The following is a 22326-nucleotide window of genomic DNA, read 5'->3' as shown; positions in this document are numbered from 1 at the left end:
TTGGTAAGAATGTTCTAATTATTCATGCACAATTTATGCTCACATGAGTCCTTCATAAAGATTAATTGTGGAGAGAAAAGTCTGATGACAAAAATTACACTAGTTTTCTCAGTTCTGGCTCCAACAGAAACTAATCAAGATTGCCTGAGAGGAAGCTGTTGAAGTCTATGTAAATTATTGATTTTAACAATTGTGCTTGCTATCTATAGAGAGAATAAATGCGTCAGAATATTAACTGAACAAATTACTATAAATTCTTTAGAAAGAAATTTCTAACTGTGATAAAAGCCTGAAGGTGGTGATTTTGAATAAAGAAATTGTTTAAAATGCCTCTTTCTTTTCTCTGGCATTGCTCAGTCAGCAGAAATAAAATTTCTCTGAAGCTACAGCCCATCTGTGTGAAACTGCAGTGGCACACTGGCTAGGCAGTCACCATGAAACACATTTAGCAGTGTTAATGTGAGGAGTGGAGTATCAGTGCACCTTAACAAATGCCAAGTCTCTGAAATCTGCAGTAGTGCAGGTGCACTTGATTTGAGAAGTAACACCAAAGTATATGCTTTGGACTAAATTTTCATCAGTGCCAAGTGATGGCAGATTGGTTCAGAGACCTTGCCTCTCCTAAGTACGAGAACAAGTTTCTCTGAGGATTGTGAAAATATAAATCTGACTTTCCAGCCAGAAGTTACTATGTGTTATACCTGTCAAATGACTTTAGGTATGTTATTTTAAAGAATTTTTAAACTTACATAGCTGTAACATTTCTATTATCCCGAGGCCAATAAAGCAAACTTCTAAAATAAAATCAGAAATCTTCTCACTGAAAACATATTGTGAAAAGGATGGGATGTCGAGATTTAAACTTTTTTTTTTTCTTTCAAGTTAATTTCATTAGGAATTTCTGTGAACTATGTGGTAAATGTTTTTTGTTTAGATGTGAGTTTACAAATATACTTTCTCTTTGTATGTCTATGTGGGTATATGTATGTATTCAAATCCAGATTCAAGTAGTAAGTTAAAAGGGGTTTTTGTTCAAAGATGGCAAATAGTACAAAAATTTTATTTTGTGAGAACTCTTCTTGGGCTTAATTTTTTGGGGGAGCATGGGTGAACCAGAAGAAAAGGACTTTTTGCTCTGGGTAAGGTTGTATAGTTTTTGGAAAATAATTCTAAGCAAACATTTAATGACTTGGTTTTGGTTTCAACCAGGTGGAGGACTAATTGGGAGAAAGGGGTGCATAGGTGCATTGGGAAGAACCGATACAATGATGTGTGCAGTATATGGCTGGACTGAAGAGATGGCATTCTCTGGAACTTCCACAGGGGATGTGTGTATTTGGAGAGATGTGTTTCTCATAAAAACTGTCAAAGCACATGATGGTCCTGTGTTCAGCATGCACGCATTGGAAAAAGTAAATAAACTGCTTATTGTTTTTTTGATGTCTGGACAAAAAAGTCTATGAAGTTAGGCCTTTCCCAAACTCAGGAATCCATGGCTGTATTTTGATTACAGAAGCCTTGTGAGGTCCAGATTCAAAATAATGTTTTATGCATGTCTCTAATTCTTGTTATATATCATGCTGTTTCTCAAACCAATGTGGTCCAGTGACATCTTATTCAGTAATTTTCATGACCTCTTACTAAAGAAATAATAGTAATAATAGTAACTTATGATAAGTAAAAGTACTTTTTGATTTAAGCATTCATAAGTTTAATGGAATATGTGAGCTTGTGAGAGAGGAAGATGGTCATACTTGTACTATTTTGTGCTGTAGTTATTGTCTCCTAGTAGAAGCATTCAGTCTGTAGATCACTAAGTACTCTCTCCTGATTCTCAACTTCTTTTGGCTCAGGAAAGCCTTTAAGCATGTGCTTAAGTGTGAATGGGTGTTCAGTTAGATTACTTGTATGTTTGAAGTTATGTATATGTTTGTGTTTTGCTAGGTTAGACAAAGTTGCTCCACCTTCTAATATATGAGTTTCAGTATAGTAGCTTTGGACAAAGCATGTGTTATTTATATTGTAAGAACTAAGTTCTTCAAAGGAAAGTACTAATGATTTTGGTATTAAGTATACCAGTTGCTTCATTAAATAGCTGTAAATAATTTTTGAAGACAGAATAGTACAAATATGCATATATTTGAACAATTTAAGCACTAATCAAATTTTTGTGAGTGGTACTAAATTTGGCTTGGAGTAATGAGGTGAAATGCCAAAGGGATATTGAGGCTAAGCATCAAGAAAATCATTTCAGTATGTCAGTTAAATTATTTTTCTGGTATGGTAGAAGTTTATTGGTTGGAACTTTTAAATCCAGCCTGTATACATGGACTGTACAGAAGTGCTGCCTTTGTCAGGAGGAGAATTAATCATTTTGTTGCTCCTGATCTTTTAATCTCTAACATCTGTAGTTTGGTACTTTACAGTGTTGTATATAATCCATTTTCAGTATTGGCAGAAATCACAAAAAAATTAAGGAAAGACAAATCACAAGTTACAATCAATTTTTTTTTTTTTTTAATGATTTTTTTTTTTTTCTTTTTTGCCAGGGATTTGTCACTGGAGGAAAGGATGGGGTAGTAGCTCTCTGGGACGATACCTTTGAACGTTGTCTCAAAACCTATGCCATCAAAAGGGCTGCTTTGGCCCCTGGGTCTAAAGGTAACACAGACTTTATCCTATTTTTTTATTCTATTTAAAATACTTTGTTTAGGGAACTCTTTCTGTGGAATTACTTTCCCCAGTAAGAGGAAATCTTTTTTGACGTAACAAATACTAAAAATTTTTTTTTAAAGCTTTATTGATTATAAATAAGTCATTTTTCTGTTGGCAGAGGAAAGGTATGTTGTAACATCTCTTGGCACATTTAGTGGGTGCAGATCATAATATTTACCTTATTATCTGCCTGGTAGCAATATAGTAGTACAGTTGATACTTCACATGGACATTTTTTCACTAAGATTACCAATAAGTCAGGCTGATTAAACTTCAAAGATACTCTGAGAACAAAGATTAGTGTCAGCTGGGTAATTGCTAAATACTCCCAAACAAATCCAAACATACAAGTTCTTCCATGCAGGAATATGTTCTTACTTGTTTACTACCGAGTATCTTTTTGTACATTAAGAATGTAATGTGCATATGTGTGAAAAATCCTCTTTAAGGCATACTTGAGAACTTGTCTTATAACATTTTAACACTCTAGGTCTCCTCTTAGAAGATAATCCTTCTATACGTGCCATATCTTTAGGACATGGTCATATTTTAGTGGGCACAAAGAATGGTGAAATATTGGAGGTGGATAAAAGTGGACCAATAACTCTGCTGGTTCAGGTACATGTTAAATATCAGTCAAATATTCCATACCACAAACACTTGTTGTTTTTTTTTTTTCCTCAAGTAAAGACTGTTGTGAAATAACAAGCATTTTAATTACCAGTGAAGTTAGCGAGTTACTATCATGTCATAGATTTTTAATGCTAGACTAGACCATGATGACTCTTTAATGAGCAAAACAGATCACAGAATTTCATGTACTAATTTGTTCAACAAGTTCATCCTTACAAACAGACCAAGATCATATTTCTGTTTCAAAAAAAAGAAAAAAGTGTGTGAAACAGTAGATCCTCCACCAAATTCCTTATTAACTTTTTCTGAGTACAAGTTATTCTTATTATTTTTAAAAGTTGTCTCCTTGAGGTTTATTTTTAGATTTTCTTTGTAATTATGTAAAAAGCATTTTGGGTTTTTTTGCCATACCAAACAGACTGCACTTTTTAAGGCTGACAACAAAACAGATTTTTACATCATATCATAATATGATTTTCTTTCATACTTAAATAAAAATCTGTGCATCTTTAATTCACACTTTGAGTGGCCAATGCAATGTGTAAAGAACTGGATTTTTTTAAAGAATGTGTTAGAACCTAAGGTAAAGGCTACATCATAGAATAGTTTGGGTGGGAAGGGACATTTAAATGTCATCTAGTCCAACCCCCCCTGCAATGAACAAGGACATCTTCAACTAGATCAGGTTGCTCAGAGCCCTGTTCAGCCTGACCTTGAATGTTTCCAGGGATGGAGTCTCTGCCACCTCTCTGGGCAACCTGTTCCAGTGTTTCACAACCCTCATTATAAAAAATGTCTTCCTTATATCTAGTCTGAATCTACCCTGTCTTAGACTAAAACCATTACGCCTTGTACTATCGCTACAGGCCCTGCTAAAATGTTTGTCCCCATCTTTCTTACAGGCCCCCTTTAAGTACTGAAAGGCCGCAATAAGGTCTCCCCAGAGCCTCCTCTTCTCCAGGCTGAACAACCCCAACTCTCTCAGGGTTTCCTCATAGATAAGGTGTTCCATCACTCTGATCATTTTTGTGGCCCTCCTCTGGACCTGCTCCAACAGGTCCATGTCTTTCCTGTGCTGAGGGCCCCAGAGCTGGATGCAGTACTCCAGGTGGGGTCTCACCAGAGTGGAGTAGGGGGGCAGCATCTCCCTTGACCTGCTGGTTACACTTCTTTTGATGCAGCCCAAGATATGGGCTGTGAGTGCACATTGCCGGCTCATGTCCAGCTTTTCATCTACCAGTACCCGCAAGTCTTTCTCCGCAGGGCTGCTCTTAATCTCTTCATGCACCAGCCTGTATTGATACTGGGGGTTGCCCTGACCCATGTGCAGGACCTTGCACTTGGCTTTGTTGAACCTTATGAGGTTCACATGGGCCCCCCTCTCAAGCTTGTCCCGGTCCCTCTGGATGGCATCCCATCCCTCAGGCATGTCAACCGCACCACAGAGCTTGGTGTCAGTGGCAAACTTGCTGAAGGTGCACTCATCCCCCTTTCTATGTCATTGACACAGAAGTGTGTGAGGATTATTTCACAGGGAAAAGTTTTCTCTAGTACCGATTACTGTAATTTGCACTTTTACTGTAAGTCGCAGGGTGAGGTTTTTTCAGGTGTTCTATGTTTCTATTCAGATATTTCTTTATTATCCTCTAAAGAGACACATGTTCATTCTCCATTTTGTTTTGGTTTTTTTAACTTCCTTAAATGTATTGTTTCATATTTCAGTTTAAAATAAAAAGTCATCTGATTAATTGTGTTTTTTCAGGGTCACATGGAGGGGGAAGTTTGGGGTCTAGCTACTCATCCTCATTTACCTATTTGTGCCACTGTAAGTGATGACAAAACCTTAAGAATATGGGATTTATCTCCTAGCCACTGTATGTTAGCTGTTCGCAAATTGAAGAAGGGTAAGATGCTTAGTATGAAAAAATATTTAACTGAATTCAGTTGACATTTACTAGCATTATGAATCTTTCAAAAGCAAGACTAAATAAATTCCTTTCTTTGCTCAAATTAATTTATCGATGCTGTGTTCATGGGTTATGTAGCCCTTAAGCTAATGAATCTGTATGAAAGATTTCTGTGTAATACTGTTCTTAAGGTTATTTGCAATTGTAACATATTGAAGTCAGTGAATTTACAATAAAAGTTGAGCCAATTACATAAATCTGCCATGTTGCTTATAGTATTGCAAGCGTTTTTGAACAGTGGAGGACTTGAAATGTAGAAATTTTTTGAAGTCTTAGAAGTAATGCTGAATTTCTCTTCTTTGTGAACATTAGAAGAAACTGGAATCTCAAGGAAAGAGAACAGTTATAAAATTCTTGCTTGTTGTATACTATCTAACTAAATTCTATTTTGACAGATGGAAAATCTGTTGTAAGTGACTTCATATAAGGAGACTTTTTTTAGGATTAGACGAGACTGGCCTTAACAAGCTTTTAATGATATATATGCTTTGCTAGACAGAGGAGTACAATATCTATTTGGCATTCAGTAAAGCATTTTCATCCAAACCTTATAGGAAGCTTAGTTGAAGATGATTTGGATTGATAATGTAAGAAGAGTCATGAGCTGGCATGAGCAGGGATTAAACAAGGAAGTTTCCAGTTGGTGAAGTCTGTTCAAGTCTTAAAGCTGATATTTCTTAATACTTTTAAGAGTAGTTTTGGCAGAAAAATAAGGACTGCGATGATTTAATTTGCTGATGAGACCCATTTTGAGATGCTTTGGCGATCTCAAAAAGTGCCTGTGTACTGTACAGAAAGAACTGAATACTTAGGCAGACTGCAGTAATGGACATGAGATAATATTTGGTAATTAAAAAAGGCAACTCGATGACTATAAGAAAAATGTCTGCGTAGCTGAGGAGTAACTCGGGATGTTCTAGCTGATCACAGGATGACAATTACGTGTGAGAGTGAGGTATTTTTCCCAGGACATATTGAAGTATTCACCTAATTTAAAAGAGGCTAATCAGAATATTTTTGGTGTACACTTTTCATCTGTGTTCAGCTGAATGAAATTAAACTGAAAGTTGAGTATGGAGAAGGAGGAGCTACAGGATAATGAATGCGAAGCTTTGTGGTGGAGTCAGCTAAATAAAGGGTTACTGTCTACAAGTTAATCAGAGGAACAAATAGTAGGGAAAAATATTTACACTAATGGAAAGTTCTGGCATGGAAGCAAATCTGTATAAGCTGACCTGAAATAAATTTAGATTGGAAATTAAACTGTTTTTCAAGTGAAACTTGACATGTTTATTAAAAGGATTATATGACATAGTGACTATGATTGCAAATGACTGGATTCTGTGAGTCTAGAAGGTCTTTTCCAGCTGTGTTCTCCTTACCAGAGAAAATTGTAACAAACAACTGGCTCCAGATACTAAAGAGAGCAAATTAAAAATATATAGACAATAGTGATTAATCTGTATTACTAATGTAGAACATACGTCAATTAATATGGAAAAAAATGTAATCTAAGATTCTGGGGTTGTGTACTTGTCAATTTGCCAAGAGCTTCTGTGTGCTATCACAGATGTAGAGCTTGGAAATTATCTTGGCAGCATCTAAAAAATTTCATTAGGCTATAAACTATAAGAACAGCTTTCTTTTACCACTGGAAAAAATAAATCTAAAAGAGGGATTGTGCACTGTAAATGTACCTGAATGCCACTTCTATATTCCTCATAGGAGGTAGATGTTGCTGCTTTTCTCCTGATGGAAAAGCATTGGCCGTTGGTCTCAATGATGGAAGTTTTTTGATAGTTAATGCAGATACCCTGGAGGATCTAGTCTCTTTCCAGCACAGGAAAGATGTTATTTCAGAGATCCGATTTTCTCCTGGTAAGTGATTTAAAATGAAGATTTTTATATCAAGGTTCTTCAAGCAAACTTTATAACCTTTAAAACATAAAGAAGTAGACATTTGTAGTACTCTTTTTACATGTAACAAGTCAGCAAGACTAATACTAACCTTTTTAAAAATATTGGGTGTGAAGTCCTATGTTGCTCATTTAAGGATGAATTTATTGGAATAGGCTTGCTCGTAGTAACCTCCTGAATGCAACAGTCAATTTTAAAGTCAATTTTAAATCATGAACATCCAGCATCCTCCCTAGGTCCCTAGGGTTCCACTTTGAGCTGCATAAGTTTGACCCTTCACTGAGGTTACTGTTAGCTAATGAGAATGCTTGAAAGGGATGTGTCAGAAAGGTCTGGCATCTTCTTCTTTCCCCCTCTACAGTGCTTAGCACTCCCGGTGAGGCTAGATTTTTTTTCAAATAGTACAGCTTTTATTTAGGAACTCAAATGTATGACCTAAACTAATAATACTACTTTAGTGAAAATACTCTTCTGTAGGAGAAATTTGATGCAAACTACTGATACCAATTTTCATGCAACAGTACTTTCTGGTTGCCTAAGCCTTGCCACTCTCTGAGTGCAATAGATGTTTAAAATTTCATCAAATGTAGTTTTTATTGTTTGAAGATGTAATGATGTAATGGTTGTATATTTCATACTGATTTTGATTATGTGATATGAACATTAGTCTGTCAGGGACTATGTATAAATTAGCAAGTTCACTTCAAATAACTCTGAGTTGCATATAGCTAAATTCCAGAATGTACTTGTGTTTAATATACAGAGCACTACAGTTTTTGAAAATGTCTTGTGTTTCTACTGATGTGTTTTAGGGGCTGGAAAGTACTTAGCTGTGGCATCCTGTGACAACTTTGTAGATATTTACAACGTAATGAGCAGTAAACGGGTAGGAATCTGCAAGGGAGCCTCCAGCTATATCACACACATGGACTGGGACATAAGAGGTAAGTAGCATCCATTCTAAAAATCTGCTGGAATACTGATCACATTATAGACTAAATACACTACATCTACAGTATGAATTTATGGTATCACTGACACCACACTGATTTGTTTCTTCAGTTTATGAATATGCTTACAGCACCTGAATAAATATAAAAACATGATTTTTACTATTGTTTATATATTTAGAAGTTGTGTAATTTGAAGTAGAATAGATTGTCTATATAGATTGGTTTGCTTGGAGGTTTTGGGATTTTTTTTTACATCTTCTGTGTTTATTGTTTGACTTCTATTTCTTGAATAATGTACTGCATAATGCAGTGCATCTGTAGCTCAGGATTATGTATCCTTGTCAAATATAGCAGAAAGACTGGATTTCCTGTCTTCCTGGGTCTTAATACATGTTTAATTTAAATACTATAGTCCTGTTTCATAAAAAGCAAGGCAGTGCGATCGTGCAGTCTGTTAGTTCCTGCTCTTATTCCTCTACATAATCACTTTTGAAACAGTCTAATTTAATTTGAAAGAGTGTTACAAGTTAGTTTCCCCTGAGAATTTTGAAAACGGGACGAGGACAGAAACATTAATGAGAATTTCCCTCAGAAAAAAAGTAGTATAACGGCAAGGAGTCAGCTGCTTGGAAGCAGCCATTGGCTAGGCAGCCTATGTGCTTCTCAATCCCAAGAGCACATGCATACTGGTCAGGCAGATGTCACAAAAAGCTCTGAATTAGACCCGGTACATGTTGTCCACCATCTGATGGGACAACCATAAACAGGAGAGAAAAGCAGTGCATTATTACAGTTTTCAAAGAGAGGAGGAAGGACTGTGAATTTAAGGGGTCAAAGGACTCAGATCTTCAGAAGCCCATACTTCCAGATTCACTGTTCATGTATGCAGCTTTTTCCAATGGAAACAAATAATTTGTGTAATGCTGTTAGCAAGAAAAATTTCAAAATAACCTTTTTTCTGTTTTTTTTTGTTTTTTGTTTTGTTGTGGGGTTTTGGGTTTGTTTTTGGGTTTTTTTGTAAAATGGAATCTTCTATTTAATGTCAATATACCATATGTAATATGTTTTATAGGGAAGCTCTTGCAAGTCAACACTGGTGCTAAAGAGCAGTTGTTTTTTGAAGCTCCTCGTGGGAAAAAACAGACAATTCCTAGTTTGGAGGTGAGGAAATAGACTGCCTTCTTAACTTGTTTGCACATTAGAGTTATGATACAACCATCTATACCACATAAGAGAGAAGGATGTATAAAACTATAATTTTAACTGCTCTGTTGAAAAAACTTCGGTTTAGGCATTTGCTGTCCTTGATCCTTTTTTGCAGCCTGTTCAATTAGATAATGTAATCAGAATGATAAAATACGTAAGGGATTATCACATTTGTCTCTTCTGTTAAGAATGGACATTTGGCTGATTTATGCATGCATGAAAGTCTCACTGGACTTCTGTATGCCTCTTTTGATACCTAAACACCTTTGAAAATCTATTTGCAGATTACTGAGCCCAAATCTTGCTGTGGAGGACCTCATGTCTAACTTTACATAACAGTGCAATACAATATACATAATATATATAGGCAAGTGTAGTATATTGTAGCTATAATACTGATTTGTTTTCTCAGACATGGAGCATTGTCATAGGGCAGGGAGTGAAAACGGATAATTTTCAAATAATGTTTTCTATGAGATTGAAAGGCAGTGTTGAAAAATGTAATTTGTTTTCTCTAGCATAGAAGGGCAGGTAAGGTCAAAATTTTTTAAATACTTCTAGAGGTTTTTGAACTGGAAGTTAATAGAGGTAAAATTAAGGGTCTTGAATAAAATCCTGAATAGTCAGAAAATAAGTGGTTAATATGTTAAAATAGTATCTTTTTATGTGATGTATCTTTCAATGCAAGGACTTTTTCTTGAAATCAGATATGGAAGAAAACTGCCTGGGAAGAAGCATGCTCTGTCTCAAACAGGTTGTTTTTGTAGGTGGAAAAGATTGGCTGGGCATCATGGACAAGTGTTCTGGGCTCTTGCTGTGAAGGAATCTGGCCAATAATTGGTGAAGTCACAGATGTAACTGCTTCATGCCTCACTAGTGATAGTAAAGTATTAGCCACAGGAGATGATTTTGGATTTGTGAAACTGTTTCGATACCCTGCTAAAGTAAGTAATTTTCAGCTGTTCATAGAGAAGATTGATTAATAAAACTGCCTTTTCATAACTGTAAAAATTCATCACTCGGAAGAAAATAGCTCTTTCATATTTTTGTCCTTGTGATCAAAGAATGCATTCAATATTACACTGCAATTTGCAATGCATTAAACTTTCAGTTAGTGAGAATGACCATTCCAGGTCAGACTAAGGAGCCATCTCATGTAGTGTCATATCACCGATAGTGGCAAATACATAGGGGAAAACTGTAAGAATGGGAATGGGAAAGGCACTGTGTAATAACATCTTAGGCATTAATATCCTCAGTGTGGTTTTTATCAGTGTCATTTTTAGCCCCTTAAGCTCTTGTTTTGGAAGACAGTGAACACTTCTTCACCTTCATTTCACTCATGATTTTATAGACACTCATTCTGTCCAACCTCTGTAATTTTTCTCTTAAAATGAAGAGATCTAATATTATTTAATTATGCATCATGGAAAAGCCATTCCAAAAACACATTATATTTTTACTGCTCTTCTAGAACCTTTCTAGTTTTCCTGTATATTTATCAGTAAACATGTCTTCAATTTTGAATATTTTGCTATGCTAGGGGTGGTAACAATGCACAAGTATTGACTCAAAACGTTCTGTGTGCATTTTATTCTTAATCTGTTAGATTATCTTCTCTTTTAAGAAAAACAATACAGTGTTTATTGCTGGAATCTGTTTTTAAACAAATTCTTGCATGCTTGGTATGGAAATATGGTTAACATTTCATGAAGCTGCTATAGTAGAGGAACTTGGCAAATCATGTGATGCATACTAATGCAAAACAGCTGAAGCATAAACTGTAGAGAAGTTAGGAACATGTGCACTGGGAACTCATTTCAGTTTTATCTAGCAAACTGGTTAAATTTGATCTGTGCCTTTTCTTCTCCCTTCTTAGGGAAAGTTTGGAAAATTTAAGAGATATGTTGCTCACAGTACCCATGTAACAAATGTCCGTTGGACCTATGACGACAGTTTGTTGGTCACTGTTGGAGGAGCAGACACCTCTTTAATGCTGTGGACTTACGAAGTGGAAGGACATCGGGATAGCAGGCAGTGTGACAGTGAAGAGTCTGATCTAGATTCTGAAGAAGATGGAGGTCAGTAATAATTTGTAAAACTAGCTGGATTATGCTATCTCAAGAAGACTTTATTAATGCAAAACTGCTAATTTAGAACTAATCAGGTTTTATATATGATTGTTTTAATCTTAAATAGTGAAGACACTTCAAAAACATTAAGTAAAATGTCTTTGTGGGGAAAGGACTGATAAACTGTTGTGAAGAAAGTTATAATGAAGTGTTTGACTTACTGCTTTGAGTCAGAGTATATAAAAAGACTCCTGACATCTTTTAAATGAAAAAATATTAAGTGCCAATTATAGGTAACTTCCAAAAATCTATATAGAAAAATACACTCATCACAGTTTGAATTAGGGCACTAATTCTAATGGAATTATGTTGAAATCTGTATAATGTAAGATCATAGTTACCTTGATTTTATAGCATCTGTTTCCATAACACGAACGCGTAGTGGACTGAGGTAGACTGATGTTCATATATGGAACAGTCTATTGCAAGATCATAATATCAATAGTTATAAAGTGTTAATTACATTTCATAGAACTAACTTCCCTTGTTTTTGCCATACTTAATGTTTTCCTTCCATGTTATAATTCCAAGGGTTCATGAGCCTCCAAACTTGTTCTCTGCTCCCAAGTGCAATTTTTTCTCCTTGTCAATTCCTCAGTCTTCAAGCATTTTTAAAGTATCACTGCTACTCTTTCAATAGTACTGTGAAATAAATTAGCTTCAGTTTTCACTAAAATCTGCTAAATGACCAAAGAGATACTTTAAATATTAGAGGCTGTCCTGGTTTCATCTGGGATAGAGTTAATTGTCTTCCTAGTAGCTGGTATAGTGCTATGTTTTTGAGCTAGGTATGAGAAGAATGTTGATAACACACTGATGTTTTCAGTTGTTGCCAAGTAATGTTTAATCTAAAGTCAAGGATTTTTCAGCTTCTCATGCCCAGCCAGCGAGAAGGCTGGAGGGGCACAAGAAGTTGGCACAGGACACAGCCAGGACAGCCGACCCAAACTGGCCAACGGTGTATTCCATACCATGGGACGTCACATCTAGTGTATAAACTGGGGGGAGTCGGGGTGGGGGGTCACTGCTCCCGGACTAACTGGGTGTCAGTTGGCAGGTGGCGAGCAATTGCATTGTTCATCATTTGTATATTCCAATCCTTTTATTATTACTGTTGTCATTTTATTAGTGTTATCATTATCATTATTAGTTTCTTCTTTTCTGTTCTATTAAACTGTTCTTATCTCAACCCATGAGTTTTACTTCTTTTTGCGATTTTCTCTCCCATCCCACTGGGTAGGGGGCAAAGTAAGTGAGCAGCTGCATGGTGCTTAGTTGCTGGCTGGGTTAAACTATGACAGATGCATATTAAATATTCTTTGGAGAAGAATTTTTTTACACTTTCTGCTTAAAAATATTGAAGACTACGTCCACAAAGTAATTTTAACTGCATACAGGGAGACTTGGTCAACTTTACCTTTCTGAATCAAAAACTGCAATTGTCAGAGTTTTTGTTCAGCTTCTGCCTGTGACCTGTTAGCACATACTTGCCCAATAATGTTCCCTAGGCTCTGGTACTTTACACAGAACCCTCTTAAGCTATGTGTTCAAAAATACTCTAAAAGAAAGAGAGGTCTGTTAAGCTTTACAAGAAAAGACATTGACATCTTTTTACACAAAAGTTTCTCTTCATCAGGTCCTTTTAATTTCAGTTAGAGTTAAGAACTATTCATAAAGTTGGCATTAGTAGCCTCGATCTTTGGGGGAAAAAAAAAAATGGAGGTAAGTAACAACTCTGTCACTATTTAGCTTTTTTGCCACGTTTACTGTAGTACGCATCATCTTGGTGTGCCTGACTGTCCCTAAGCATTGTGTAGGAACCCTGTGCAGACCTCTGGCTTCCACCCTACAGGATGGATCCTGAAATTGAGAACAACCTGGCGCTAAGTCTTCCAGAACTTAACAGCAGGTGTCATGTAGCAAGGTCCTTTGTTAGTGACCCTGAGTTAAGGCCAAGCAGAAATGGGCTAGCTTTGAATGTCCCTTGAATCTTTGTTAATCATTTTTTCCACAAAGATATTATAGAGAATTTTTTTCTTAGAATGCCTTTTATTAACAGTGTTTATGATTTCCAGCTATTTTCTTTCTGTTGTGTATTTATGTTACTAATTATACATGGTATAATTGTTCTTGTAGTCCAGTACATTGTTGAAACCTGCCAAAATTATGATTTTTTTTTTCCTGGTATCTTATTTTGTTTTGATACTGTTCAATCTGATTTTGTTAGGTTATGACAGTGATGTGACAAGGGAAAATGAAATTAATTACACCATTAAAGCCTTATCAACAAACATTAGACCAATGTTTGGAATTAAGCCTCATCTGCAACAAAAGGAGCCAACCTTAGATGAAAGGTAATTGCTAAATTAAAATTCTAGCCAAGAAAGCAATCTGAAAAGATGATTAATAGTAAAACATAATTATATTGGAATCTATATAACTTTAAATGGTATGTATAAAAAGAGTGGAAATACTTCTTTAAAAAAAAAAAAAATTAAGACAAGTCTTGCCTAAGTACTAGTCTGTATCTTTTTCAGAGAGCACAAAAGACTACAAATGATGTATGTATATTATGTTTGGGGATTTTCTTGAGACAATTATTTGCTGATGTTTGATAATATGTTCTTTTTGAAACTTAAATACCAAGTCGTATCTAGTGATGGCATTATAGGCATGAACCTCTACAATTGTTTTATTGAAAGACAGCTCTCAATTTTTTGGTTTTTTTTTCCAACAAACTAATCTGACTAATTCAGCTGTAATTGCTCGCTGCATTGTTTCTGTGTCCATATAACTTCTACCTTTCTTTGAAAAATTCTGTCCACAGTGGTTCTGCAGTTTCTACTAATGAGTCTTGGAAAATGAAGTTGATTGCTTCGCAGTGTTACTTGTATTGCTTGGTTTGCTTTTGTATGCCTTAGAAGAGAAGGGGGTGGGGAGCAGAGTAGAATAAGACCAGCCAGTAAAGTAGATGTGAAATAAGAAAGAGAATTTATAACCACTAGAGCATAATCTGTTGTAGAATCTGCAGCTGAGCACAGGACCCTGCAAGTTGTTGTTTGTTGCCAGCAAAATAGATGTGGACAGTGTATGTGAGGGAAAAGGAAAGAAGGAATCCTAATACAATACAGTGGCAGTTGAGGAACGCTAGTATTAAAGAGAGGGAAAGGAGGAAACCAACATGGTACAATTAGGTGTAAGGATATACAGAAATAGCAGATTGGAAACTTCCTGCAAGAATGTGAGGAGTTCTGTTATGATGCATATGCTTCTTTCAGCAGTGAAGCTGACAGATCTGTGATGCTCTTGTTGAGTAATGCAACCTGACGTTTGTGGGAGTTTTGGTGTCGTCTTCTATTTTTAAGTTGTGTTGTTGAAGGAGAGAATGGATGCCTGCATATAAAGCTGTAGCTGCCTGTCTTGCATTTAAAATGAGAAATGGTCTTTATGTTTATTAATTAGATGTATTTGATGTGGAAATAAAAAAGAAATAACGTGCATGGTATCAACATTTTGGATTTATATTTACTCTTGTTAATGAAAGCTGTGATTAAAGATTATTTTTTTTTCTTAATGAAATTGTAAACCTCTTGTATTTCTTTGAATAATTGTTTCTGGAAGCTGAGTGAGTTGTGTTTTTCAGTTTCAAATAAAACATTAAAGAAAATTAATTCTGTAGTAAGGTAACAAGGTTCTGATTCAGAATGCATGAAAGTTCATGAAAAAATTCCATTGCCTGTATTGTTTAAAAGTTTGGGGGCCCTAAAACTTCGAAGTAAAATTTTTGTGAAGAATAAAACCAAAATATGGTTACTCTATGCATTTTAACTTCTGTTCTGCTGAAGTTAATATTGTGTAAGATTGGTAAATGTTTTAGTAAGACTACTTCCATAGATACTAATTTTTATTTTCTTTTTATTTCCCTTTCCTTTTGCTTCCTATGAAGGCAGGGGGTAGTGAGGTAAGTTCATTTACACAGAGTCCAGGATCAAATGCATTTTAATAACTTAAGCTGCTTGGGAAGGTAGTTGTAATTTGAAATAGAAGTGAAGGCTTTAACTCTTTACTATTAAATAGTAGCTTGTTAATGGGTAGAAAAGGGATAAGGGACAAAGAATAAGCCCAGTTCTCAGAGCAGGCATAAGTGAGTACTAAATAAGAGTATTTGGGAAGAGGTGATCAAATATCATCCTCTTTTCCTCAGTACTTTGGAGTGGCTAAAGGAACAGCTTGGCTTAAGTAGCTATAGTCAGAGAACTTGCTGGACTTCTGTAAGACTATATTACAGTGTTGGTGTAGATGTCCAACATGGAATAAAAAGTGCAGGGACCATGTTGTAGAGATGCCAGAAGTGGCTATGCAAGCAGTATCACCATGTCTGCACCACTGTGTTGGAAATAATAAAGCTTCAGGGATGAGAGGGGCACTATTGACTTGACTGCAGCATTTTGGCAATGCACCTATACTACCTAAGGACCTGAGCTGCTAGGTCCACATAGCATTCATATGACATGCAGAGTCACTAGCTTAGGTGCCAGCATTAGGTAATGAGGTTTTGCACATACTCTATTTAGAATATATGCATACACAAAAATATGCTCTTGCATTTGTAGCACAACAAATCCTTAGGCTGTAGGCTACCCTTCAGACTTGTAGACTGAGCTGCGAGGACACTTGGAGCCACACTGGTTAAGAAAGGAGAACCCCTCTCGTACCTGCCTGGACCCTGCTTCCACAGTGAAATCACATCCCCATGGTGACAGATGATAGAATTGTGTTAATCTCTGTGTATCCTTCTGCAGACACCACTGTCTCCATCTGAATTTTAGATGATACCACTAGCAACCTTTATCAAATTAATTCTGTTTTTAGGCTTTTAAAAAAATGTGTTACCTGTGAAGTCAGTGTTTCTGTATAAGTTATACAGAGCATGTGCAACTAAAATAGACTTTTCTTCTGTGTTTGTTCATTTACAGGGTATTTGGGTATATTGCTGTGGTGGGTTGACCCTGGCTGGATGCCAGGTGCCCACCAAAGCTGCTCTGTCGCTCCCTTCCTCAGCTGGACAGGGGAGAGAAAATATAATGAAAGGATCATGAGTCAAGATAAGGACAGGGAGAGATCACTCAGCAATTACTGTCAGAGGCAAAACAGACTCGACTTGGGAAAAATTAATTCAATTTATTACCAATCAGATCAGAGTAGGGTTAAGAGAAATAAAACCAAATCTTAAAACACCTTGCCCCCACCAGTCCTTTCTTCCTGGGCTTAACCAAGTTCTTTACCTCCTCCCCCCAGCAGCAGAGCGGGATGGGGAATGGGGGTTGCGGTCAGTTCATCACACATTCTCTGCCACTCGCTTCCTCCTCAGGGGGAGGACTCCTCACTCTTCCCCTGCTTCAGCATGGGGTCCCTCCCATGGGAGACAGTTCTCCACAGACTGCTCCTACATGAGTCCTTCCCACGGGCTGCAGTTCTTCACAAACTGCTCCCACATGGGTCCTTTCCGCAGGCTGCAGTCCTTCAGGCACAGACTGCTCCAGTGTGGGTCCCCCACAGGGTCACAAGTCCTGCCAGAAAACCTGCTCCGTGGGCTCCTCTCTCCACGGGTCTGCAGGTCCTGCCAGGAGCCTGCTCCAGCGCGGGCTTCCCACGGGGTCACAGCCTCCTTCGGGCACCCACGTTGCTCCAGCGTGGGGTCCTCCATGGGCTGCAGGTGGAGATCTGCTCCACCGTGGACCTCCCTGGACTGCAGGGGGACAGCCTGCCTCACTGTGGTCTTCCCCACAGGCTGCAGGGGAATCTCTGCTCCGGCGCCTGGAGCACCTCCTCCCCCTCCTTCTTCACTGGCCTTGGGGTCTGCAGGGTTGTTTCTCTTACATGTTTTCACTCCTCTCTTCGGCTGCAGTTGCACAGTATTTTTCCTCCTTCTTAAATTTGTTCTCCCAGAGGCGCTACCACTGTCGCTGATGGGCTCGGCCTTGGCCAGCAGCGGGTCTGTCTTGGAGCCGGCTGGCATTGGCTCTGTTGGGCATTGGGGAAGCTTCTAGCAGCTTCTCACAGAAGCCGCCCTGCTACCAAAACCTTGCCATGCAAACCCAATACAGCTGCTCAGAGTGTGGGTAGTACATCTGTGGCATTCCATGTTATGCGTAGGCTTATTATATTGACTGCCAAACATCAGAAGAGATACGCTTCTTGTAGTAACATTTTATTGGATGCCTTGTATTCTTGGGATCACAGGGACACACCAGTGTCGAATGTGCTTCTGAGAATGTCTTTCAAGTAATTTTGACTTTGCGTTTAAAGGAGATTCCTTATCAGAAAGTATCTGAACCTCTTGTACTATTGAGTGTAGGAAGAGTTTAATTCTCTGTGGGAGAAGATGGAGATAAATACTACCAGATAACTGAACTCTAAGGCTATGTATAAAGACTTTAAAGACCATACCAAAAATATAGTTACTACTTAAGATTATTGTACCTGACAGCTGAAGTGGAATTCATAAACCCTAGCTGAGTAGTGAAGTTCCCTCTATATAGAAGGAATATGATTTTTAGTATCCAGAGTATTAAATGAGGTAGGCAATAGGAAGACACTAAAGGAAGAAGCATACCAGACATCTCATCTGTTTCCTACTTCTGTCTCACAAAAGCAAATCTGTGAGGCCAAGAGTTGTAGTCCGGGACCATGGCCTGGATTTAGAGTCAGAAATTACTCAGCTGGGTACCAAAAATTTATTTACTAAAAATATTTTGATTGAAATATTATTAAAAAGGTTAAGTTGATCTCACCTTTTATGTTGTAAGTAGTAGGATGACATAGAAAATTGGAGTTTTAGGCCATTAGTCTATCAAATTCAAATACACATTAACAGGTGGGTCAAAACAGTGTCACCCCTTTTTGCTAAAGCTCTGCAGAAAGGAATGAAAGAATCTCTGGGGTCAGAAGGGGAGAATAAGCAAAAGAGGCTGCAGAACACTGCAGTCTGGTGGGTAGATAACTTCTCTGTGAAGTATGGAACATCAGAGTCTGCTTTTGGTGTAGCATTGTAATTTTCTTCCAGTGACCCTTAATTCAAAATGTAAGTGCAATTCACAGAACAGGAATTGGAGCAAAGAATTATTTTTGCTCTCCAACAGAGGTAGTGTCTTGTTCTTAATTTTTTGGTTTTGCTCATAAATTATATTTTTTCCTTGCAATAGCAGATTGTAAAAAAAAATTTTGTTTTCCCCTTGAGCACAGTTTTACTAGGAGCAGTGGACATTTCTATGTTGTAATCATTTTTGTGGCTGACACATTAACTTGAGATACGAGTTGCATCAACTTGTACTTCTAGGCAGTACTGCCCTTATTTTTTCCTTCAGGACAAACATGATTTTCCCCAGCTTCTCTGGGACTTTTTTTTTTTTCTTTTGAACAATCTTATCTAAGCAATTCAGTATTTAAAAGAAAATAGAGAGGTATTCTTTGAAAATAAGAGATGCTAGTGCGATAAAAGGTGATATGCTGAATAGAAATATGTCGAAGCCTCAAATTTCAGGCACTTTTAAAAAAAAACTTATGGATGCTAGAACTCAAGATTTCATTCAGATTCAGTCGGTTTAAGGTCTGCTTGCAGTGTAGTTTAAGGCCACCTCTGCTAATGATATGCCATTCTCTAGTAGTAAAATTACCATAATATATTATTGACATGGGAATACTTATTTTAACTTCTGTTGAAAACAAAATGGCATTGGCTGTGAGGCAGCACTTATGTCTTTGATTTTAATTATTTATAAATTCTGAATAATAATATTAAAAGTATTTTTATGTAAGAAGATGCCTACTTTGTGTCTAATGTCATTGTGTAATAGCTTTATGGATATTCAGCCGCACAAAATAAATTGGAAAACCATTTCTATCCTTTACTAAAAGTTCTTTCTTAGTATGTTTTTGTGCAAGGTAAATTGCTCAGAAGAAAAATGCATCATGGATGGTTAATTTTGAAAACACTTCTGGCTCAGATGCTCCCTGAACTGCATATCACTGGAGGTTTGGGGGAAGAATTTGTAGGATATCACTCCATTCTTATTCTGTTCTTATACTCCCTGAAGCATTTGCTATTTGTCACTGTCAAAGGAAGATGCTGTGATTAATGTACCTTACATAAGAATGGCTGTACCAGGACATCTCAAAACTAAACAACCAGGAATTCTGGTTTAATTTTTCACCATAAATTTACCATACTAAAAATTTGCAAGCAACTAAGACCTCTGATAGAGTTTGTCTCTCATAGTCATCACTATCCTGTTTTCTTAATACATACCATTACTCAGTCCATGTGCTGAGATCTCTTGTATGGGAAGATCCCAGTGTTTGATATTTTTTGAAAATTCTTTAGGTGCTCTGCATCTACTCCCAGATGCAATTCAAAACCAGGCATTGTGACAAAATTGCTTCCGAATTTATTTTTTTTTCTTGAGGGTTTTTTATGTGTGTGGACGGACATAAGCAAAAATACATAATGTATTTTAGATCCTTGTGTATTTATAATGGAAAGGGAACTAACAAACTATTTACAAACTAGTCCTTTACTGATCCAGAAGTGAGCAATTTTTTTTACCTGATACAGACAGTAAATAAACCTCACCTTGTAATTGCCACTGAAAGAGAAATGCAGAGATTTTACACAAACATCTTCTGTACATTTTGGATCAATGAACAGAATGCAATTACATTTTTTTGCTTACTGGTTTAGTGACTGTGATATGAATATAAATAGCACAAATTCCAAAGTTCTTTTTGTAAAAAAATGGCTTTATCCTCTCCTTTTGCTCTGTCAACTTGTGTGATTTGGGAGAGGGGAGAAGCCAGGAATCAAAATTAGAAATTATAGCAAGGAAGTTTCTATTAGCAGCTTCTTCCCTCTCTGTTCACCCTATTTGCAGAATGTTAGATTACAGGAAAGTTTAAATTTTAAGTTAAAAAAAAATTTTTTTAACCGTTTTAGAAAGAAAGCAGGGTTTTCTGAAGCTAACCTTTCTGTGAATCAGTTTCTGCACATTGGAATGTACATTAGTGTGGGGCATTAACCTTGAGACTGAAATCCCTGAAATTTTTGGAGATTTTCTTCACAAGCAAGAATTTCGTTATTATTAGTTACTAGTATTACTGTGTCTCTGAGCACTAGCGATAGACTAGAACAACATTATGGAAAGGAATGGTCTCCCTTTACCAGTTGGAGGCAATTTTTCCTCCCAAAGCTGAGCTAAAACTCATGTCTTTGAGGAAATCAAAAAGCCAGTTACCCAAGGTATCAAGGCTTACCAGATAATCTCCAGTCTTGAATGCAAGGAAGAAAACCTGTTTGTTTTGCAACTAAAATAATCAGATGTGACCAGGAAAGAAATGTCTAGAGGAGTGATTGCATGGCCCAGTGATGAGGGTTGGAAGATTTGTTACTCAGGTTATGATCTGTGTAGACTGACTTTATCAACAGAACCTAAGATATTTGAACAACATGCATTTATTGAAGACCTTGAGGATAGCTGGAACACAGGCATATTGCTGGATAGGTTGAATACAGCTCCACATAATACTTCAGTGATGAAGAAAGTCAGCACAAAAGCCTCTTATGAAACTGCCTTGTACCAGTTAGGCATCCGATCATATCTCCATATATGTAAATATTTGCCAGGTGATAATTAGATATATCACATGTGGTCCATGTGGAAAATCTTGTTCCATACTTAAATCATAAGATTGAGGAAGCAGAATTGGAGATTAAAGAATTGAAACTGCCAAATGAAAGCTAAAAATTTTCCACTGACGATGTGAACATTTGGTTCAGTGGACTCAGGAAAATTGTAAGAGCAAACTGTGCTTCATTCTTGGAGAATTTCCCCTCTGTAGCGCTCATTCTGAAAAATATCTGAAAGTGTTTGAATTCTGTAGTCCTTGAAGAATTGCATGTTATTGACTGTAAAACCTGTTCAAGATACATTTGAAATTTATTGGGAGAAAAGGTTTAGCTGTTTTCTGTATGAAGAAATATTGCATCAGTCTTGCATTGCAGAATAAAATTGGAAGTAATTAGAAGAGATTCACTAAAACAGATTATTTTCATTGGTGGGAAAAAAGAATCCATTTCTAAGTTGTTAACAGTTTTCTTAATTTTCTGGTAAGTTTTCCCTAACAGATGAGAGAAGAATAATTTTTGCTTCACCTGTAAGTGAAAAAGACTGATAACTAGTATCCTCCTTGCTGCACTGGAATTGCTTGGTAGTTCTTAAAAGCAAATTGAAACAAAGGAAGTGTATCTGCTAATCGGACTAATGAAAAGTGCCCGTGCATAGTACAAATACTAGGAAATAATCTGTACATGCCCATATATTCTGATGGTTAATAATGATTTTTTGCTAGTCAAAGTATAGGAGTATGCATCATACGTGACTGAGAAAACCCATCCAGTGCAACAAATTTGTGAGGCAGATGCTGAAATATCTTCAGTCAACAAAACTGAATTAAATAATCATCAAAACCCAGTATATTTCAGCAGTCCTCAGTACTCCACATATTTTGACTAGCTGAGATAGTTGTATTTTAGTATAACTGAATGTATTTTTATGAGTGAACTTGAACATCTGTCTTTAATAGTGAGTTGGCTGTTCTATCTATCAGCTCATTTTGGGAAGTTAAACCTGCACAACCTTTCTCTGAGTAATTCAGGTGTTGTGTTTGTCAACTCTTTGAACACTTGATATACTCCAGAGGTTTTTGTGTCTGCTTCTGCTTTCTTTCTCTGTTTACAGTAGGAATCAT

At 36.8% G+C, this 22326-nt stretch overlaps 1 protein-coding gene across 1 annotated transcript in view; it reads left to right on the top strand.

The window, feature by feature from the left end:
* Positions 1 to 22326, top strand: part of EML5 (echinoderm microtubule associated protein like 5) — a 99353-nt gene that overhangs the window by 49815 nt on the left and 27212 nt on the right. The window contains exons 18-28 of the mRNA XM_010584013.1: positions 1210 to 1412; positions 2550 to 2661; positions 3206 to 3333; positions 5111 to 5252; positions 7041 to 7193; positions 8045 to 8176; positions 9258 to 9346; positions 10159 to 10335; positions 11271 to 11472; positions 13751 to 13877; positions 15470 to 15484. Coding sequence (XP_010582315.1) covers positions 1210 to 1412; positions 2550 to 2661; positions 3206 to 3333; positions 5111 to 5252; positions 7041 to 7193; positions 8045 to 8176; positions 9258 to 9346; positions 10159 to 10335; positions 11271 to 11472; positions 13751 to 13877; positions 15470 to 15484 — 1480 coding nt within the window. The remainder of the gene's footprint in view (positions 1 to 1209; positions 1413 to 2549; positions 2662 to 3205; positions 3334 to 5110; positions 5253 to 7040; positions 7194 to 8044; positions 8177 to 9257; positions 9347 to 10158; positions 10336 to 11270; positions 11473 to 13750; positions 13878 to 15469; positions 15485 to 22326) is intronic.

Source organism: Haliaeetus leucocephalus, unplaced genomic scaffold (assembly GCF_000737465.1).
Source record: "Haliaeetus leucocephalus isolate CR32 unplaced genomic scaffold, Haliaeetus_leucocephalus-4.0 Scaffold932, whole genome shotgun sequence".
Taxonomy (NCBI): domain Eukaryota; kingdom Metazoa; phylum Chordata; class Aves; order Accipitriformes; family Accipitridae; genus Haliaeetus; species Haliaeetus leucocephalus.
Note: the sequence above shows the minus strand (reverse complement) of the source record. Positions and strands in the feature narration are given on the sequence as shown.